The sequence below is a fragment of the Syzygium oleosum genome, unplaced genomic scaffold, assembly GCF_021117445.2.
Source record: "Syzygium oleosum isolate NSW1041296 unplaced genomic scaffold, Sole_v2.1 Sole_v2.01, whole genome shotgun sequence".
NCBI lineage: Eukaryota > Viridiplantae > Streptophyta > Magnoliopsida > Myrtales > Myrtaceae > Syzygium > Syzygium oleosum.
The window spans coordinates 8707392-8728581 of record NW_026607485.1 but is presented as its reverse complement, the minus strand read 5'-3'; the positions used below and the strand labels follow the sequence as shown (position 1 = coordinate 8728581).

Here is a 21190-nt window from a genome sequence, read left to right as displayed (position 1 = left end):
CGAAGCCACGCTTAAAAAGGGGTGAGAAGGAAAGAAAATTGATTTTTGCACATGCGAAATTAAAGAAAGGGAAAGAAAATAACAAAAGAGGGAAAGAAGCAAAGGGAATTTGGTCAGCATGGGGGCATATATTTTGAATAATATATTGGACACTATCATGGAGGCCTTCACGTCTTTCGGTGGCGTGGACAGAAAGAAAATTGATCACGTGCAGGGAAGAACATAAGTTTGGCCATATTCTCTAGTCTTAAAAAAGGCAAGTGCAATATATGCTAGGATCAGGAAAGAAAGAAGTCAGAGCACAATATATCTCAAATATCCCTAAGAGGTTCTCTTTCTCTGAAAAGCCTAGGCCCTCTCACCTATAAAAAGGACTTCCTACGGACAAGAATAGGGGCTTTTCTTTTAGGCTGCGCATGATAACGATTCTGTGCCTGGGAACAGATTCTGCTCAAAAATGATTCTTTTTTATTCTGTGCCCGGAATTGATTCTGAGCATTTTAAGGCGTTTGTTAACGGCCCAAAATTCCATCCCTGGAATAGAAAAAGAACAGAAATGCGTTTGGTAACGCCACAAAATTTCTTTTTATTAATAATATTTTTAAATATTTTAATATTTCTTTCTTTTTTTTCTTTTCTTTTTTTCTTTTCCTCCTTCTTGGCCATAGCCTGCTCGCCGGCCATGACCGGTAAAATATTTTTTTTATTAATAATATTTTTTATTAAAATATTTTTATTAAAAATATATATTTTTATTTTTTTTGGCCATGGCCTGGTTGCCGGCCATAGCCGGTAAAATATTTTTTTTATTAATAATATTTTTATTAAAAATATACATTTTTATTTTTTTGGGCCATGGCCTGGTCGCCGGCCATGGTCGGTAAAAATTTTTTTTTATTAATAATATTTTTTATTAAAATATTTTTATTAAAAATATACATTTTTATTTTTTTTGGCCATGGCCTGGTCGCTGACCATGGCTGGTAAAATATTTTTTTTATTAAAATATTTTTATTAAAAATATATTTTTTCTTTTTTATGGCCATGGCCTGGTCGCCGGCCATGGCCGGTAAAATATTTTTTATTAATAATAATTTTTATTAAAATATTTTATTCTCGTCAGATCCGGCGAGGGCGATCCTCGGGCCGGACATTAGAAGCTAAATTAAAAACCAAGAAAAGGAACAAGAAAAAAAAATTGATTCTCAAAATTGTTCTTAGAATCAAGAAGCTACTTTTTTTTTATTCTTGATTCTGCTCCAAAACTGATTCTGGGAACAATTTTTGACAAAATTGTGCCCATAATCAAAAAATTAAACAAACGCATTTCTGTTCCCAAACTGATTCTGGGAACAAAAAAACAGAATCAAACACTGTTTGGCAAGTTGTCATGCGCAGCCTTAGAGAGTTTGACATACGAGAAAAACATAGAGAGAAATTGAGAGAAGAGAGAGAGAGGGCTCACCTGAGTCCTTCGTGGCCGAACTCCCCTCCCTCACGGCCAGACCTGTGGCCAAGCCTTCGAGACTCGCTGCTACCCCAGTCTGTCGAGCCTGCTGTCTCGACGAGCTCCTTCATTGTGCCGCGGCATCAGCCGCTGTTCTGCGTCGAGCTACTGATCCGACGACGTCCGGCCATTGTTGCGCTGAACGGACAATTGCTCCAACTCACTCCTCCAATCTTAGCACCAGACTAGCGAACCAAGGGTCCAGTGGCTGTCCAGCAGGTTCTAGCGAATCTTCAAGCAATTTGAGCGAGCATCTTCGCCTTGACGACCATCCACCGAGCCATTGCGATCAGCTGCTGTCGGTCCAGCCGTGGAACTTGTCTTCTATTGCATGGTGAGTTGCTTGTGAATTCTTGAGAAAGAAACAAAAAGTCCTAACTGTTGGTGGGGATTATTTGGTCAAACTAAAAGACCAAGAGATCTCCTTTGGCGAGCCGCCACAATCAATGTCCGATCACCAAGACCACGTCGTAAGGCTTCCTGCACCGCGACACCCGCTTGCAACGAGATGCCGCCCGCTACTTGGCCGAATCACATCGTGAGCCACCGTCCGCCGATCCCGAGACATTCAAACTTGGAAAGCAAATATTCGAATTAAGTAAAAAAGCTCATATAATTTGACTTTCGAGTATATTGTGTCATTGTTTAAAATATTACAATCTTGTGTGAATCCTTGAGCGATACTGCCGTATTCATAAAATTCCCGAGTAAACTTTAAATTAGGAATTATTTCCTGATTTCACAAAGTGCATATGATTGACAGTTCGATTTCATGCCCGAAATATGGCTTGCGATCGCACGGAAATTCGTTAATCCGATCTCCCGCTCGAGGTATGATTTGCAATTGTGTAGAAGATTGACCAATCCGATCCCCATGCCCGAGATATGATTTGTGAATCTGTTGTTTTTAAATTTAAATGGATATGGATAATATTTCCTGTGATTGGATGTCGTGTTCATTGCTATTATTTTTTTTGTCTTTTGTTTGAACTTCTTTCCACAAAAAAAAATACAAAAAGATTAGGTAAAATTTGAGTAGATAATATATTGCATGTTTGGGATAAATTTTGATTATTTTCTTACAATAGATTAGGTTCTTTTCTTAGATTTTATTATTACATGTTTAAATTAGGTTAGTTATTTATTCCGAATTTAAATTAAAAAATATATAAAATACCACGTGCATGTCATATAGATTAATTGCATCATGCTCGCATGTCGTCTTGCCACGTCATTCATACCTTGCCATGTGTCATTGCTCGCGTGTCATTAGAAATCGTACATCTAGGTTCATTTGCGTGCCATATTAGAATTTGGACATTTACATAAATCGTACGTTGTATGTCATACTAGACGTAGAATGCATTAGGGGTGAGCGGTTCCCAGTCCGGTCCGGTCCAACCCAAGAACCGGAAACCGGACCGGGGGGACCGGTTCCCAATTTCTAGGACCGGGGACCGGACCGGCTAGTCTTGGGACCATGGACCAGACCGGACCATCGGTCCGGTCCAGTTTCAATAGGACTAATATTAAACATTATTTATGAATCGGGAATCGATTGTTCCGTTCTTTCCTTTGTAGTTTTGATTTGATCCCATAAGGCCATAGAAAAAATTGAAAATATATATAATATAGGGTTAATACTACCAAAAATCCCAAACTAGTACGCGTGTGATAATTTTACCCCGAACTTTTTTTTTACCACCAAAAACCCCAAACTGGTACACCTGTGATAATTTTACCCGAAACTTTTTTTTTACCACCAAAAACCCCAAACTAGTACACCTGTGATAATTTTACTCCAAACTGGTAAACACATAACAAATTTACCTTAAACTTTTTTTTTTACTACGAAAAACCTCAAACTGGTACACTTGTGACAATTTTACCCCAAACTAATAATTTTTTATTTTTATTTTTTCAAATTTTTTTATCAAATTTTTTTTTCTTCATCTTCAACCTCTGGCCGGTCACCGGACCGGCGACCGGCCAAAGTCGGAAGCCGGCGAGGGCCGCCCTCGCCTGACTCAGGCAAGGGCTGCCCTTGCCAGATCTGGCGAGGGCGGCCCTCGCAGGCGTCGGGCGAGGGCTGTCTTCGCCCGCCCAAGCGAGGGCTGTCTTCGCCCGCCCAGGCGAGGGCCGACCTCGCCTGGGCGGGCGAAGACAGCCCTCGCCCGACGCCGGCGAGGACAGCCCTTGCCTGACGCCGGCGAGGGCCACCCTCGCTAAATCTGGCGAGGGCGAGAGCTGTCCTCGCCCGCCCAGGCGAAGGCAACCCTCGCCTGAGTCGGGCGAGGGCTGGCCTCGCCCGACACCGGCGAGGGTAGCCCTCGCCCGACGCAGGCGAGGGCAGCTCGACGCAAGCGAGGGCAGCTCGACGCATGCGAGGGTCGCCCTCGCCCAACGCCGGCGAGGGCGGCCCTCGCCAGCAGCCAACGGGGCTAACCTCGCCGGCTTTCGCCTCTGGCCGGTTGCCGGACCAGCGACCGGCCAGAGGTTGAAGATGAAGAAAAAAAAAGAAAAGAAAAAGCAAAAAAAATTAATAAAAATTCGAAAAAATAAAAAATAATATTAAAATTTTAGGTCAGGGTAAAATTGTCACATATGCACCAGTTTAGGGTTTTTTGTGGTATGTTCAGGGTAAAATTATCACAAATGTACCAGTTTGGAGTTTTTTGTGGTATGTCCGGGGTAAAATTATCACAAATATACAAGTTTAGGGTTTTTGGTGATAAAAAAAGAAGTTCAGGGTAAAATTGTCATACGAGTACCAGTTTGGGGTTTTTGGTGGTATTAACCCTATAATATATGAAAAAATTGAACAATCGATTCCAATGGGACCAATATTAAATATTTTTCATATATATATTAAATATTATATATATGAAAAAATTAGAGAAATATATATTATCGGTCCGGTCCGGTTCCCACCCTAGAACTGGGAACCGGACCGCCCGGAAACCGGTTCCACTTTTAGGAACCGGGAACCGGACCGATATTCTCGAGAACCGGACCAAACCGGTCGGTCAGATCCGTTCCGGTCCAGTCCCGGTTTGGGAGGTCCATCTTGCTCACCCCTAGAATGCATTGCATAAAGTTTAGTTTTTGTTAAATCAGAGAAAACCCTAAAAAATGTGAGTGAAATTGCGTGTTAATTAGAAATCACGTTAGGGTTGTTGATGTGATTTTTCTAACTAACATTACATATGCTTTTGTTGCTCTAAGATAAGTATTTTCTATCCATCCTTGCAATTTATTTATTGCTTTGTATTATTGAGTGTTATATTATTGGTTACGCACCCGCATGATCACCTCACATGTTAGGAGTAATTTAAAATCAATCCAAGCTGCCTGCAAACATTTTTTTTAAATAAAAGAGAAAGGTACCGAAAGGGCGCTAGAGTAATCTAGCGTAATCAAGTCCCCGAATCCATAATCTCTAGTTCGTAGAAGTAAAATAATTCTCTCGATACTTTACTTGGGTTTCTAATCGACCCACCAAAAATAGATTAGTGACGACTCTTAATTGAAATGAATTGCATGTTAAGAACTTAAACCTTAAGTCGCAAATTGGTAAGGGCTTGGAAGAGCTCGAGTTATGCTTAGACTTAATAATCCATTAGCCGAACCCTTAGGTGGTGCACCCGAGGGTAGGTCGCAACGCTGATGCCGGCGTCCATCTCCCAAGGTCGGGTGACCGCCGGCGAGCCAGATCTAGCGTCAATAGCAGTCGCCCGACCTTGGGCGACCCCCGACAAGGGTCGCGCGACCTAGGCAGCCGTTACTAGGGGTCGCCCGACCTCAGGCGGGACCTAGGGCGACGTCGCCTGAGGTTGCGCAACCCAGGCGGACGTCGCCCGGGGTCGTGCGACCCAGGCCGACGGCGTCTGAGCGGTCACACGACCTTAGGCGGCCGTCGCCAGGGTCGGGCGACCTCACCAACCCCTCGCCGGCCCTTCGCCGTCCAAATCCGGTGTCGTCGGCCGCCCTCGCCAGCCACGCTTTCGTGAAGAAGATGAACAGTATCAATGGGGCAAAACCGGAATATTAAAGTTTGAATGAGGGTAGTTTGGGAAGGGAAAAAACATTTTCAGCATTTGTTCAATGCCGAAAGCCCAAAGCCGGTCAAATGCTAGCATTTGGCTAATGCTAGGCCGAAAGCTGAATCAAACGGAGCCATAATCTGGCTTTGAGACTTAGCGAACTTAACGTCCTATCAGAAATTTGTGCGCTCTTTGCTTGCTTGTTATTTGGGAGCAAAGCGGGTTTTCAACAAAGGAAGAAAAAAAAAGAACAGCTTATAGTTGTGTTGTAATCCATTTCGAGAGCGATTCATCCCACCAAAACGCTTTCATCTCTCTCTTGTTATCTTGATTGTCGCAATTGGTTGAGTTGTTGAAAATTCCTAGTGCAAAAACTGGAGGTCATCCATCTAAATTAATCATATATTCAAATTCTACTGATTGGAAAAATTGGTATCGATTAAGGCCACCTGCACAGGCCAAATGTCTGAACTTAATCTGTGAAGGGAATTTGAAAAGTGTTTCACGAGTCTCCCGTTAATCAAGTGTACCCCCAAATAATTAAGAAAAAGGCATTAGTAATTATTAAGCACGCACTACACACAAGTTGTTCGATTATGTGTAAAGAGAGGAATAGTTAATGGAAGGCAAAAGAAGTGCGTAATTACATGAGTAGTGGATAGTTATTTAGGACGCGTTTGTTTGAGAAAAACTTCATAATAAAGGAAAATATTATTTGAAAAATCATTTTTCAGGAATATGGTTACTTTTCCTTTATTTGGTGATATGTGATCGAAAACGTTTTCTAGGGTTTGGATCTCATCTGGAAAATGATTTATGACTTTATCTCGGGCAAAAAAAAATTAAAATTTTAAATTATTTTATATTTTTTCTTATATTTTTTTCTTTTTTCTTTTTTTCTTTTCCTTCTTTGCCGGCCCTCAGCGACAGCCGCAACAAGCCAGGGCCAACCTCGAGCGAGGTCGACCGAGGCTCGAGCTTGCTAGCCTTGAGCAAGCTAGAACCTCGCCAGCCTCGCCAGGATCAAGCGAGGTCGAGCTCGCCTGAGGCCGGCCCTCGTCGACCTGTGCCTATTGTTGATCGTCGGCCCTCGCCGAGGCCCAGCGACCAGCAACCATCGATCACTAAGCCTCGGCAACGGCCGCAACAGGCCACTAGCAAGGGCCGGCCTTGAGCGAGGTCAACCGAGGCTAACGAGGCTCAAGCTTGCCGACCTTGAGTGAGCTCGAGCCTCACTAGCCTCGCCGAGATCTGGCAAGCTTGACCTCGCCTGAGGTCGGCCCTCGCCAACTCATGCCTGTCGTCGGTAACCGACCGTCACCGAGGCCCAACGACCAGCGGAGGAGGAAGAAGGAAAAGAAAAAAAGAAAATTAAAAATATTAAAAAATTCAAGAGGAGTAATTCTGGAAAATGTTTTCACCTTTTTAGATTTATGAATTCACTTTCCGAATTTTATGAATAAATATATTCCTTGATCGGAAATTGTTTTCGATTGACTAATTATTTTCGGTGAAAACTAATTCCGGGAAAACACTTTCCCTCAAACAAATGCACCCTAGTAAATGATAAGTTTCTGACATGTCAAATTACATTTTTAACTTATCATTAGTTCTATGCTGAGAGTAAATGTGGGAAGAAATATAAAGTGAGAACAAAAGGACTCTTTCGATCATAAAATTAGAAGACAAGTAAATACTATTACGATGAATCTCATCTGTTAGCCATGAGGAAAACCTAGGAATAATTAGTGTAATTAGGTCACTGCAGTCCCTTACAAATAAAGATAAAGGAGCACATATGGTCTTTGAACTTTAGTCAATGTGCAATGTCGTCCTTGAAGTTATAATTTGTGCAATATAATCCCTGAATTTTGGCCCAATATACAATATTATATCTAGAGTTTTAATTTATTCAATGTGGTCCTTGAACTATTAGTAAATATTCAATGTAGTCTCTAGACTATATGAAAAAGTTTAAAAGTTCGTTGAGCATATTAAACATTGAACCAAAGTTTAGAGATCACATCGAATAAATTAAAAATTTAAGGACCATATTGAACATTAGATAAACGTTCAGATACTACATTGTACAAATTAAAAGTTAAGGACCACATTATATATTGGATCAAAATTCAATAACTATTTATTTCATTTTTCCTAAAAATAAGTATTTCAAGAGTTTCGCCAACGCAGGACTTCTCTAAGTAACGTGAGTGTTCGTATCACTGTGCGTACTTCCACAAATTTCTACCTTTCCTCGCACGTCCATGATGAAATGATTGAAATTCTTCTTTTTCATTTCTTGAAACGAAATCAATTTTAAAAGGGGATAAATGCACCGAAAATCTTAAAACTTATCACGAAAATGCAATTGAGTTCTAAATTTTAAAAAGTGCAATCCAATCCTAAAACTTGTCAAGAAAGTGCAATCGAGTCTTAAAACTTTCGAAGAGTACAATCAAGTCCTAAAACTTATCAAATTGGTCCGATCAAGACCCTCTGTTGATTGCATTTTTCGAAGTTTTAGGACTCGATGACACTTTCATGACAAGTTTTACAATTTAATTGCACTTTTTGAAAATTTTATAATTCAATTACACTTTTGTGATAAATTTTATTACTTCCATTACACTTATCTCTTTTAAAGAAGAATGTGGAGAGTTTGGACAGAAGACTTCCCGGCCGCAACAATACAATTGATCAATTCAATGATGCTTTGCGGAGCTTTCATGCGATAGCTATAGCTGTCAAATCAGATATTTTAACTTTTCACAAGGTGTTTGGGAGATATATTAATATGTAAGACATTCATGTTTTTCCTACATATAAGTTAGTTTTTGAAAACTATCTCTATTATAATAATTAAATATTAAATCACGCATTCATCTAAAAGTTTACGTTTTTAAAACAATCAACAGTGATTCTATAAAATCTCATATGATATCAAAGTAGGAGGTCTTGAGTTCAAATCTTTCCGGACTCTATTTATCTCTCTAATTAAATATGTCCACGCTTAGTACCAGACAAAATAGACCAGACTATGCCTGAGGAGAAGAGTTAGAATAATTAAATATTAAACCACGACTTCATCTAAAAGTTTAAGCTTTTAAAATAGTTGACAATAGTTTCATGAAATATGACAATCCCATCCAACTTTAATGTGCAAAAATTATAAAACATGTGCTTTGAAACGCATAAGTTAGACCACATCATAGCGCAAGAGCTCTCATACATCTCTCTCTCCCTCCCTCTCTCTCTCTCCGTGGCCGACCTTGACGAGGGCTCATCATGACCGTTCCGACCTTAGATCATTGTTGACCATGAACCTTATATCAAAGTCATCCAAACACGTGCTTTGCATGCACCTGAGCCCGCCTCCACACTCGCGTGCGGAAGCGCACACATAGAGAACCCTGTAGTGAGAGAAAGGAGGCTAGGCAATGCCAACAGAGGGGGTGCCTACCGACAACACAGAGAATAATAGTAAAACTCGGCTTGAGGTTTTGGGATCATTTGGCTGGGCTTTGGCAAAAGCCCTTTGGGGCCTAAAAGGCCTACGGCAAATGCAAGTTGGGTTTAGCAAATTTTTTGGAGAGCTTTTCGGATATGCAGTTTGTTCCAAATAACGTTTAAACCAATTTTGCTTTCCAATGCACTTTTAAATTACCCTTTACTAAATTCTGCATTTTGAAAAAAAAAAAATTTTAAACCTGAAATCCTTTGCATTCCCCCATAGACTTTTCCTAAAAGCCATGTGTAGGTGTTTCCAGGATCTTTTTCTATTAAGTGTATTTTAGTTATTTCACTTTTGCATAATAGTGCAACGTTGTAATTTTTAAAAAATAAAGGATGCAAAATGATAATGTTGTGAGCACTCCGACGTGTTTTTGATGTTTTCCGCACTTAATATTGGTAAACATGAAAGGGTACAATTTGACCAAGATACTCACCCATCTTTGGTTCCTGAAAACTTCTCCCTTAGTTTTCATTAACATATTTTTGAAAATCCAAATTGACTTATAATAATGCATGAGACATTGAAAACGGTTTCACCAAGAAAAGAAGGCAAATTGTTGCAAGAAGAAAAGTCATGAACAAAATTAATACCGTTTGTTCCACGGTTTTGATGAATCCTAGCGTGAGTTCCCGGTTTTCATCTCTAAAGAAAACATTCATCTTCACGTACCTAACGTGTTATCAAGAGAACTGAACAGGAAAAGGAATCTGAAAACGGGTTTTGAAAGTTGCATTGAGTTATAAAAGCAACTGTTCACATTAGGATTTTCCTTCCTTGTTCTAAAAACTTTGTAAACGCTATGATAATAGGTTAGAGAGAGAGAGAGAGAGAGAGAGAGAGAGAGAGAGAGAGAGAGTCCCACGTATGATTGACCCTAATCTTTGCCAAATTTTTTGGGTTGGAGACCCCTATCTCAATTTGCCCACCGTATTTATTTTGCCTACTATAAGTCTTTACCTATGACTACATTTCATTTTTCATGTATTATTCTACTCAAATTAAAACATAAATGCATGTTCCTAATGTGGGGAAAATGACACCACAAGTGCTATAACTTTCATACGGCATTCGCTTGAGTATCGTTATTTTTTTTTATCACTTGAGTATCGTGACTTCTAAAAAGCATTCACTTGAGTACTATAACTTTCAATTGATCATCTGAGTATCATAAATTTTACATAATATTCACCCAAGTATTGAAAATCCGACGTGGCATGACACTTGCTGTGAAAAGTTATGACACTTAAAGTAATTGATTGAAAAGTTATGCGACACTCAAGTGATCGAAAAAAAAAAAAGATTATGATACTCAAGTAAGCGTCATATAAAAGTTATGGCACTCAAATGATTGAAAAAAAAGTTATTGTATTCAAGTGAGCGTCGTACGAAAGTTATGACACTTGTGTCTTTATCCCTACTAATGTGGATGGGTTTAGCCTACTCATACCTAAATAAGCTCGCAAGTTTAGGCCTAACTAGCCCAGAAAAAGTCATGTAAAGTTTGAGCCTATAGGTGCAGACCCATCAATTAATTAAATCTATTCCGAAAGAGTTACCACTATCACGACATGAATTTGGTGTCGCTTTTTCAACGACTCTAGTGTCAAGTTTTAATCAACCCAATCAACCGTCAGGTCGAGCGGTTTTCCATGACCAACTCCTCGTGCCCATTTCTTCCCTTAGCCTCTGTCGAAACATTGAACAGTTACACAAAATCTACAACTTGTGTGAATTCAACTTGCCGCAGGACTTTAGACGAAAGTGATGCCTGACTAAACATCCTAAGCCTCTAATATTGCAACTAGCTAGGCGAAGAAATGGATTGGTAACCCACCCTTTTTCTCCCCGCTTTTATTTTCCTGGAAAACGTGAAAGCACCGACGTGATGTTCCAACAAGCAGACCAAACACTTCCGGAGAAAAATCCGCACGAAAACGAGAGAATGGACCATGTACCGAGAAAGGATAAGCCAATGATCTGACAAGTTAGGCATTTTTTAGTTGACTTTTGTGGCTTGGGGTATAGTTGCCGCTGTCTTCCTCGGTTAGTTGCGTGGTCTCTATTTGGTTTTGCCCCATATTGACTACTGTCCGGAATTTTTGATGTTGTTTTTACATGCTACGCATGTTGCACCCAGTCAATTGAATTTGTTGTTACCTAAACTCATTGCATTTAGAACAAATCGATTATACTACATTGAAAAAAATGGTGAAAATTGAATCTGATCGTAACCTGCCGGATTTTGCCCTTGGAGTACCGCTTCTAAAGATCTTTAAAAACATTTAAAGTGGCGTATCGAGAGAGAAAGGCCGAGGTGGCTATCGCATTTTGTCGCGTGTTAAATGGTGATTGGTGTTTGCGGTCTTTTTTTTTTTTTTTTTTCTTCATTTTTTTTTTTCATTTTCCTTTAGACTGTTCTAAGTAAAGATAAGGCCCACTTTTTGTATCACCTTGCTTCTTTTTTTCCCCTCTTTTTTCCTTTTTTTCTTTCAATTTAATTAGATAATTGTTTTTTTTGTGCTTCATCTTGTTTTCAATATGTCGTTTGACAAATAATTGTACTTAGTTATATTGTATTTCCTAATTAATCTACTCACGTGTGTTTCAAGATTTTATATTTTATATGTTTTGTACTTTTTTTGATAGTTAGTCTTCCCAAAAAAATTTTGCAATAACAATTTAAGTTTGAACAAATCATTGTACGCTTCTCATAGCTTGGTTGAAAATGATATTGGTTGGAAATTACTGACTAGCATTGGGTTGAGAGAGAATAGAGACCCAAGACCACCCAACAACTAATATATCTATTAATGTTATATGTTTTTTTTTTTTTATCTTTGTTGACTTTTCTTAGGCCTCTCAATGTTTCCCTTTTCCTTGAATGTTTCCTATTTAAAAATAAAAGGTATAAATGCACCGAAAGTCCTAATGTAATTGAATTATAAAACTTTAAAAAATTACAATCAAGTCCTAATATTTATCATGAAAATGTAATTGAGTCATCAAACTATTAAAAAGTGCAATCAAGTCCTACAACTTCTCACAAATGTGTAATTAAGTTCAAAAACTTTGAAAAAGTACAATCAACGAAATGACTTGATTTGATAAATTTGATAAGTTTTAGGATTTGACTGCACTTTTTGAAAGTTTTAGGACTCAATTGTACTTTCGTAACAAATTTTAGGATTTAATTGCATTTTTTGAAAGTTTTATAACTTAACTGCACTTTCGTAATAAGTTTTAGGGCTTCCATTGCAATTATTCCTTTCGACCAAAAAAAAGAAATGCACTTATCCCTACAAAAAATTCCTACATAGTATTTACTGGTGGATGAACCAAAATGATCCCGTGTGCTATTGCATTTCAAGAAAATATTTACCTATTATTCTCTAGCAGAATCAAATATTATTTACATTGAATATTCTATGAAGAATTACACGTTTTATATATTAATGCTCGTATGTTTTGCAAGTTTTAGGTACTTAGAATTATGTTTTGACTTTTTATAAGGATGAGCTTTCGAGCAAAATTTGAAAAACAAAAGGCATTTTTTAATCTTTAGAAATTTCATAAATTACATGGAGATGCAGATGCCAATATCTATTAATTCAAAAGTTTTAGGTATTCTTACACGAGTCTCACGATTTGCCAAAGACCAAGAAAAACAAAAGTACTCCAAAATGCTCTTGGGACTAAGCTTGATACTTCAATGAACAAAATGGCTCTCTTAACTGGCCATAGCCTTTGACTTATCATTCGTTCACGTAGCCAATCTCAGCATTTACATTGGCGTCATCTTAAATTGAAATTTTATTATCCCACCCTCATCTTTTTCTAATTATTTATCATCATTTATAAATTGATTTTCCATAACTTTGCACCGTCATCTTCAGCTACCCTAATCTGCCCAAGTCAACTACACAAGAATTGTCCAATTAGGGTTTTGATTTCTGGTACCTCCATGATTGTATTTGGTCATGAGCTCCTCCAAGTCAACGAAAACTCTACCTCTTCCTCCCTCCATGTGTAACCAATTTTCTTTCAAATTAATTCATAAGTAATGATTATCCATTTGATTTTTCTTTGGTTTTTTCCCCTTATTTCTCTAATTTGAGCAATATTTTTCTACTCTTACCAAACTCGAGAGTGCTTGACTCGGTTCTTCTTTCGTCCCAGCTCCATCTTTTTTCACACACGCACACGGACAAGGGCACGCAGAGAGAAGCTTCTACTTGTAAGTTGGTGTTAATATATACAAATCTCTAATTGACATCGCGATAAACTAAATGAATTTCTAATGAAGAGAAGAACTTTCAGCAAAGCATTTTTTAATTTTTTCTATTTACTTTGTGTAAAGCATAAGCCTGCATGTTAATTAAATTGATAATGCACTGCTTATTGAGTCTAAGGCCCCTCCAAAAAGTCCTACCTGCTCTGCCGTGTGGTATACATATAATAATTCATTGATTTTTGGGGTGTAGAGCATTGATGGGTAGGGATAGCTTTTGCGCACGGAACTAAGTTGGTGTTTCTGATTCGGTCAGAGGCAGGACATTCATGCAAGAACCAAGGGTTTATATCGAATAAGACTAAAAAATCTCTCACGTTTTGAAGTGCAAGGTCCCAATCGTTTGACTACCTCGAGCAATACCTTGGTTTGTTGGTCTACAAAATCGAAACTTCAATTTCGTCCTTGGGATACTGCACTACCTGTCTTATAAATTGGAGTTGTTAAATTGTTTTGATGATAATGGCATCTTCATTTACGATTTTAAGTTACTATTTGTATCGACAATACACCTGATCATGAGCTTGACGGTTCAAGAGCCACAAGGGTTTAAGGACATTTTTGGACATGCATAGGCAAGGGCATTTAGTGAGAAAACCCGACCCAGATGGGCCGGAGTTAAGTCACGCACGCACCCAATGATTTGTATAAAATACTTTTATGATGGGCGGGATTGTGCAAAATCTTACCCTTGATATTAAGGTACAGCTTGCCTTGAACCCACCCAACGACTACAACTACTTGAAAGTGGTTTCGCATTACTTTTCATGATTAAAATAGAGCAGATTTCCTACTTGAATTTATTTCGCACACATCTTCTAAGGCATAAAGTGATGGATGTAAACCGTTCTTCATAAATTTTCTAGAACTTTAGGGTTCGGACACTGAAGTGGTTAGTTTGTGCGTTCCTCATACCGAGGCCATGGGCCTTGTCGTAGCCATGGATGACCTTGATTGAGGTCACCCATGGCAGCTCTCCACCTTGATTGTGTATGTGTGCGAGCAGGCACCGACGATTGAGAGCAGAATGACGGTTGCCTACAATGCCGACGACTTTGCTCCAACCACGGTGGGTCACGGTGGATGGAGGAGGCTGCGAGCTATATAGGGCAGGCGGTGGCTTGGAGAGTTGGAAATGAATGCTAGAGTTTGTGTTGGGTGAGTTGACGAGGGGGGTGGAGGGAAATTTGGTAATTTCGGCCAAGAGGATGGAAAGCGGTGTTTCTAAAATTAAGGATAAAAAGTGGTGTTAAGGTCAAATGTGAGAAGGGTATTTGGTATTTTTCCAATTCAAATAACCTTTTCTTCTTTCTAAATGAGAATGCACTAGGATTTCTAGAAGTCTTCCTTTTGTTTTCTCTCCTTGTCTTCTTATCGTACGAACGAGTCAAGGCCATGCTGTCCCTAGCAGGCACTGACCATGTTTAATGACCTAATTCCCTAAAAAAATCATTAACTTTATGTCGAGTCTCAAATCTGCCTCAAACTTTTTTTATCTAAGAAAATACCCCAAGCTTTAGGTCTAGTCTCAAATCTGTCCCGAACTTTTATTTTATGTAAAAAAATCACCAAAATTCAATTTATCTTCAAAAATATATCCCAGTGATCCAGTCCTAACTTGACGTGGCACTTTCACGCCGATAATAAATCCACATCAGCAAAGTAATGGGTTTTTTTTAGACAAAGAAAAGTTCTGAGCAAATTTGGACTGAACCTAAAAATTAGGTTTTTATTTTTAAAGTAAAAAAAGGTTTTTGGGGTGGATTTGTTATCATTCCTAACTTTTATATCTTAAAATAGTTTTATTTTGGAGAATTTCAACAATTTTTATTTGGTTTGATTTGTTATCGAAGCGGAAATGCGACACCAGTCTGTACCTATCGCCCAATTACTTTGCTGATGTGGATTTGTTATGACGTGGAAGTGTCACGTCAAGTTAGAACTGGATCACCGGGGTATATTTTTGAAAATAATTGAATTTTGATGATTTTTTTTTACATAAAATAAAATTCGGAGTAGATTTGGAACTGGACCTAAAGTTTGGGGTTTTTTGAGACAAAAAAAAAAAAAAAGTTTGGGGCAGATTTGGGACTTGACCTAAAGTTGGGGGTTTTTTAGGGAATTCACCCTATGTTTAATTAATGGAACTAAGCTGCACACAGGCACACAACAGAAGCACCATTTCATTCACAAACACATCTTCATCGAACCAAACCTAATTCCTTGAGCACGACACTTCTTATATCGAAAACGTTGGGCCGTTTTACCTGTTCAATGCAACAGAACGCGTCCTCTCCACAATAAAATAGAAGTGCTAAATTATGTGACCGATGGTCAGTCCCTTGCAACTAGAGATTGCCGGTGATTTCATTATTGAAACCTCGCAACCACCATGATTTCCCTTGATCAACATTGAAAGTCTTGCAGATCACCAACTATAATTTATTTAACGAAAAAAATTCTACGAAAGCCAAAGTCCGATACTACTCGGAGCCGATGCAACTTGACATGTTTTTATATCGCTTTCTTTTCTTCGTATTTTCGAAAGAAAGTTGTTAATAATGACGTACGAACTTACTGTTGACATGAGCACGAGATGAGGAGCTCTAGAAGTGAGTCACGATCCTAGCTGTTTCAAACTTGTCCATGTTGGAGCAGCCAATGTTGAATTTTAGAAGACATTATAAAACAGGTTAAAGGTGCTAAATTAGCTCTTAATCAAGCATGTCCCACTTTAGGGTAACTCTTGGAATAACATATGTTTATTGTGTGGGGGGGCCAAAAAATGTGAAGAACCGCGTGTTGGGTCGGATCGCCTTTATAAATTCAACACAACCAACGCTACCTGACTTCACCTACGTTTGCCTCCTCAACCATTTGCATGTAAGAATTGCTTAAAAAGGGCCAATCAAATTAAAAATATAATGGTTGATTAGTGAGTGTTTAAGAAGTTTCATCCTGCTTTCTTTCATTCATTGAATAGTCAAGATCACAGCGTTAAACCCCTCTGTACTCCAACAACACATTACATATATAGGCACACATGACCTCACTCTATAGATTTTTTATGCAAAAAAGTGAGAAAAGATTTTAACTGAGATATAGTCAAGGATTGTATGCAGTTTAAATATTCGAAGAAATAATTTCAAAATTGCGCCATCTTACCTTCTTCGAAGATATGTCACTGCCCACGTATTCTATAAATGCCAGCTCACGGTCTCTAAATCCAAATAAACACCAATCAAGCATCTATCTTCATGTGTCAACTATTCAAGCCAATTTGAACCTGATCATTCTCACCAAAATGAAGAGAAACCCTCATGTTCACCTCTCTCTAGCCCTCTTGGCGATAGTCCTTTCCATCGCCTTCTCCTCTGTAACTCGTTCCAATGCCCAACAGCCTCCATACAGTTACCCTCCAAGCTTCCCAAACCCTAGGCTCGACAGGGCTTACATTGCCCTCCAAGCCTGGAAGCACGCCATCACCTCGGACCCGAAGAACTTCACCGGAAACTGGTGCGGCCCTGAGGTGTGCAACTACACTGGGGTCTTTTGCGCCCCGGCCCCTGGCGACCCACACAACCTCACCACAGTGGCCGGCATTGACCTCAACCATGGCAACATCTCAGGATGCCTCCCGGAGGACCTTGGCCTCCTCACCGACCTCGCACTGTTCCACATCAACTCTAACCGCTTTGAAGGAACTCTCCCCCAGAGCTTCCACGACCTCCGCCTTCTCTTCGAGCTCGACGTGAGCAACAACCTCCTCTCTGGCAAGTTCCCCACCGTGATCTTCGACCTCCCTTCCCTCAAGTTCCTTGACATACGCTTCAACATGTACCATGGCAAAGTGCCGGCTAGGGTGTTTGACTTGAAGCTAGATGCCTTGTTCATCAACAACAACAACTTCAGCTTTAGCCTGCCGCCGAACATCGGCAACTCCCCGGTCTCTGTGATCGTCATCGCGAACAACAACCTCAGCAGCTGCCTCCCCTCGAGCATATCAAACATGTCAAAGACCCTCAATCAGATCATCATCACAAACTCAGGGCTGACTGGGTGCTTGCCGCCGGACATCGGGGCACTGAAGAACGTCACGGTCTTTGACGTAAGTGGTAACGACCTGGTCGGGGAGTTGGCAGACACGATCGGGGACATGAGGAGCTTGGAACAATTGAATGTGGCTCGCAACAAGCTATCCGGTGAAATCCCAGAGAGCATATGCTCTTTACCTAAGTTGCAAAACTTCACTTATTCAGATAATTATTTCTGTGGAGAGCCAGAGATCTGTCTCAAGTTGCCAAGTGAGGATGATAGAGAGAATTGCATTCCTGAGAGGCCACTCCAAAGGTCAGCCGAAGCATGTGCGGCTTTCTATTCACACCCTGTTGACTGTGGAGCCTATGGCTGCTGGCCCCGAAGCCTGCCACCGTCGCTGCCTCCGGCGATTGCTCCTTCTCCATCGCCACTGCCTCATTAGTTCCACTAATAGTCTTGATCGCCGGACAGAGACTTATTGAAAAGAAAGAAAGAAAGAAAAAGACTTGTCTTAACAACCTTTTTTAGGTTTAGTTTCTTAGCCAATTGTGTTGCTTGTATAGGAGGGTTTGGTTTTGGACCCCCTTTGTTTGGATTGAGAAAAAAAATGGAAATTTTAATTTACTTTGATTTCTATATTTTATGTATAGGGGGTTTCCCATAATACAAGGTACGTGCTGTTGCTAATTTTTTTAAACGAATAAAGGTAGCTGTAAATTTCTTCTCTTGGTCAATTGATAAAGCCAGATTATAAAAGTCCCATTGCCTGCTTGATCCTATCTGAATTTGCCCCCTTCGAAAACGACTTGTATGTAAGACTCTTGCCATTGCACACACCAACCCCAATTATCATTCAACAAAGGCGAAATTCACCTATTCATATGGTCAATCTATATTCATACTATATTCCTGCAGGTACTAGGAAAATATTTTAATCCGACTTGGTGGGCATATGTTAAGAATTTAATTGACTCGAGGCTTTATCTAGGTATGCTGTCCTATCTGAAGAATGCAAGGCCGCCCTAATTTTGTAATTTTTTGCGAGAATTGATTGGAGGGAAATTCGAAATTTTCTAGGAAAATTCGAGATTTCTCTCTTTCTTTTCCTTTATCACGCCGTAATCGTGCTCGCCAAATCGACAACGGGGATAAAGTAATTCATTCGTCATCACAAACATAAGGTCACTATAATTGAAATAAACTAATCTTCAGTTCCATTCATCGAATGCATGGAACTTACCTTGACTTCCAATTGATGTGCATTGATCATTACCTACCTAATGTTTTGATGAACAATTGATGTGTTCGTTTATGTGGCAAAACACGTGATGAAGACAAACATGTGAAGTCGATGTCTCGTATAGGTGATGCCACATGAACCTAAATAGACATCGAAAAACAGACCTTTTATCTTTTCGAAAGAAACAAACCAATGAAGAGAGGAGAAGGGGGAGGTGGAGGAGTCGCCGCCGGCTGGGGGTCGACGGGATTGTCAGCGACCACAATCTGGCCCTCCACCCGTTCTTTCCCTCCCTACCAAACCCTTCTTCTAGCTCCACCAAGGCTCCATTCGAGAAATCAGTCTGGAAAATGGCGAAAAAAGTTATAGGGCGAAGAAATTAGGGTAAAATTTTTGTGGGTATGAAGAGGAAGGAAAATTTTTAAATTTGAGAGAATTTCTTTGCATTTTCCAGTCTCTCGTTCTTCCAAAAATAGCCTAAAGAAAAATGGAAACAATTTGGAGAAGATGAAAATAAAGTTTATTGTTTGAGGCATGTAGCATTGTTCTTGAGAATAACTCCGCCCTTCGGATAATAAAACTAGGTGCAATGGACAGACCTTCATCATTACTCTGCTCAAAATACAAGAAGGAACAGGAACAACAAAATTACATTTAAAACCCAATAAAAAAAAGGAAAGAAATGGAAGGAGACAAGATAAATTTCTTGTCGAGGTGTGCAAATTTGGAGTGTGGTTTAAAGGTTCTTTTATAGGCAAATGAAATAGAGGGTTGGTGAGAAACAAATTAAATCAGCCGTTTGTCTTTCATCAATTATTGCAAAATCCATTATCCACCATGTGTAAAAATCAAGCCGCTTTTCATCAAATTGATGGTTATCAAAGCCGTTACAAACCAATGACTTTCAATTTTCAAAACCGTAGAAATATTCAACAATTATCCACACATTTGATAAGGTTTTGAAAGAAAGGAAAGCATTATGTTGGGTTAAACTCAATTGAATGTAATGCATCGAAGTTGGTGACTATTGGGCTATGAACCAGACCTACAAAGAATGAAATATAATTCACATAATTAGTGGTGAAGTTTGAAACTTCTATGAATCAAGAATTTCTTTTGTGAGTTATAATTTTCAACAATTACACTACAACCCACGATTTTGTTCTTAAATGTGATTTTGCACTAATAGGCCATATGCATGCTTGGTTTATTCATGAATGTTCTAGAGATTTTGCCAAATATCTCATGGGAGCGACTTCGCTCCACACTTATATAGGTGATTCCATCTAATGTATATTGCAATTTATTATATAACTAATAATGGATATGAAATTCATTTGGAACTTAACTTAACCTCTCTTTCATTGCAATCTTGCTCTATTCTCAATTTAGGAGGGACAATAATTATTAATAGTGTATAACTAGATCACCAAGTGAACTGATATTACTCATATGAACTTAATTTATGGGATCGCCAATCACATGGGTTGGGTTATTGTCGTTATTGACTTTTCTCAACTGGCTTAAGTCCCATTCCCTTTGATGTATCATTAATCAATTTTCTTCCCAAAGGCTTAGTTAGAGGATCGACCAAAATCATTTATAACTTCACATAATCAATGGGCATATCCATCTCTAAGCAACTTCTTTACCACATCATGTCTCAATCGGATGTGTCTATTTTTACCATCAAAAGTTTAATTCTTTGCAATGGCTATTGCTGCTTGACAATTATAATGCATAGATACATAAGGTGTCAGTTTCATTCCCAAAAAAATATTTACTTAGAAGTTTCTAAACCACTCAACCTCATTGCCAGTCAATCTAGAGCTACAAACTCTGACTCCATGGTGGACTTAAGGATTATTGTTTGTTTGGCTAATTTACAAGCTACAGCACCTCCACTAAGGATGGACACATCCACTATTGGATTTTGTCTCATCAAAATCCGAGATTCTATTAACATCACTATATACTTTTAATACAACGGGAAATCTACTATGTAAATTGTCATAGTTTATGGTTCTTCTCATATATTTCATTACTCTGCCCAAGGTAGTCCAATGATCACCATTGGGATTTTGTATATATCTATTTGCTTAGTCTACAAATAACATAAACTATATCAGGTCGAGTATAGTTCATTAATGCATCAAACTCTTCATAATCTAAGCATACTCAGACTGAGCCACGCTATCCCCTCTATTTTTATTAGTTAGGTATTAGCTTAACTCTTAAGTGTGACATCAAAGTGTCCATATTTTTAAAGTAGCATCTCTACATAATGCTCTTGAGTAAGCATTATGCCACTATTACTCCTTATGATTTCAACACTCAAAATAACATAAGTGTCTCCCAAGTCTTACATATCAAATTTCGAAGTCATAAAACATTTTGTTTCGGCACACATTACAAATTTATTGAAATATGTGTTTTTAATCTCAGAAATCAACCTTATTGTCGCATTTTCTTAATATAAGAAAAGCTAACATGTCATAATCTAACACGTCATATGTCAATAGATTCAATCGGGTAGGCAGAGGAAGTAACATCTCCA

General features: G+C 39.0%; 1 protein-coding gene across 1 annotated transcript; it reads left to right on the top strand.

Annotated features, from left to right (window-relative positions):
* Window positions 1-16534: 16534 nt before the first annotated feature.
* Window positions 16535-18037, top strand: LOC115677614 (leucine-rich repeat extensin-like protein 6). The gene has a single exon (XM_030600798.2). It carries the CDS (start codon window positions 16660-16662, stop codon window positions 17833-17835), a length of 1176 nt encoding a protein of 391 aa, XP_030456658.1. The 5' UTR covers window positions 16535-16659; the 3' UTR covers window positions 17836-18037.
* The last annotated feature ends 3153 nt before the right edge of the window (window positions 18038-21190 follow it).

What these genes read in the sequence shown, in the direction of transcription:
- LOC115677614 (XM_030600798.2), top strand. Translation starts at nt 16,660, where the DNA reads ATGAAGAGAAACCCTCATGTTCACCTCTCTCTAGCCCTCTTGGCGATA.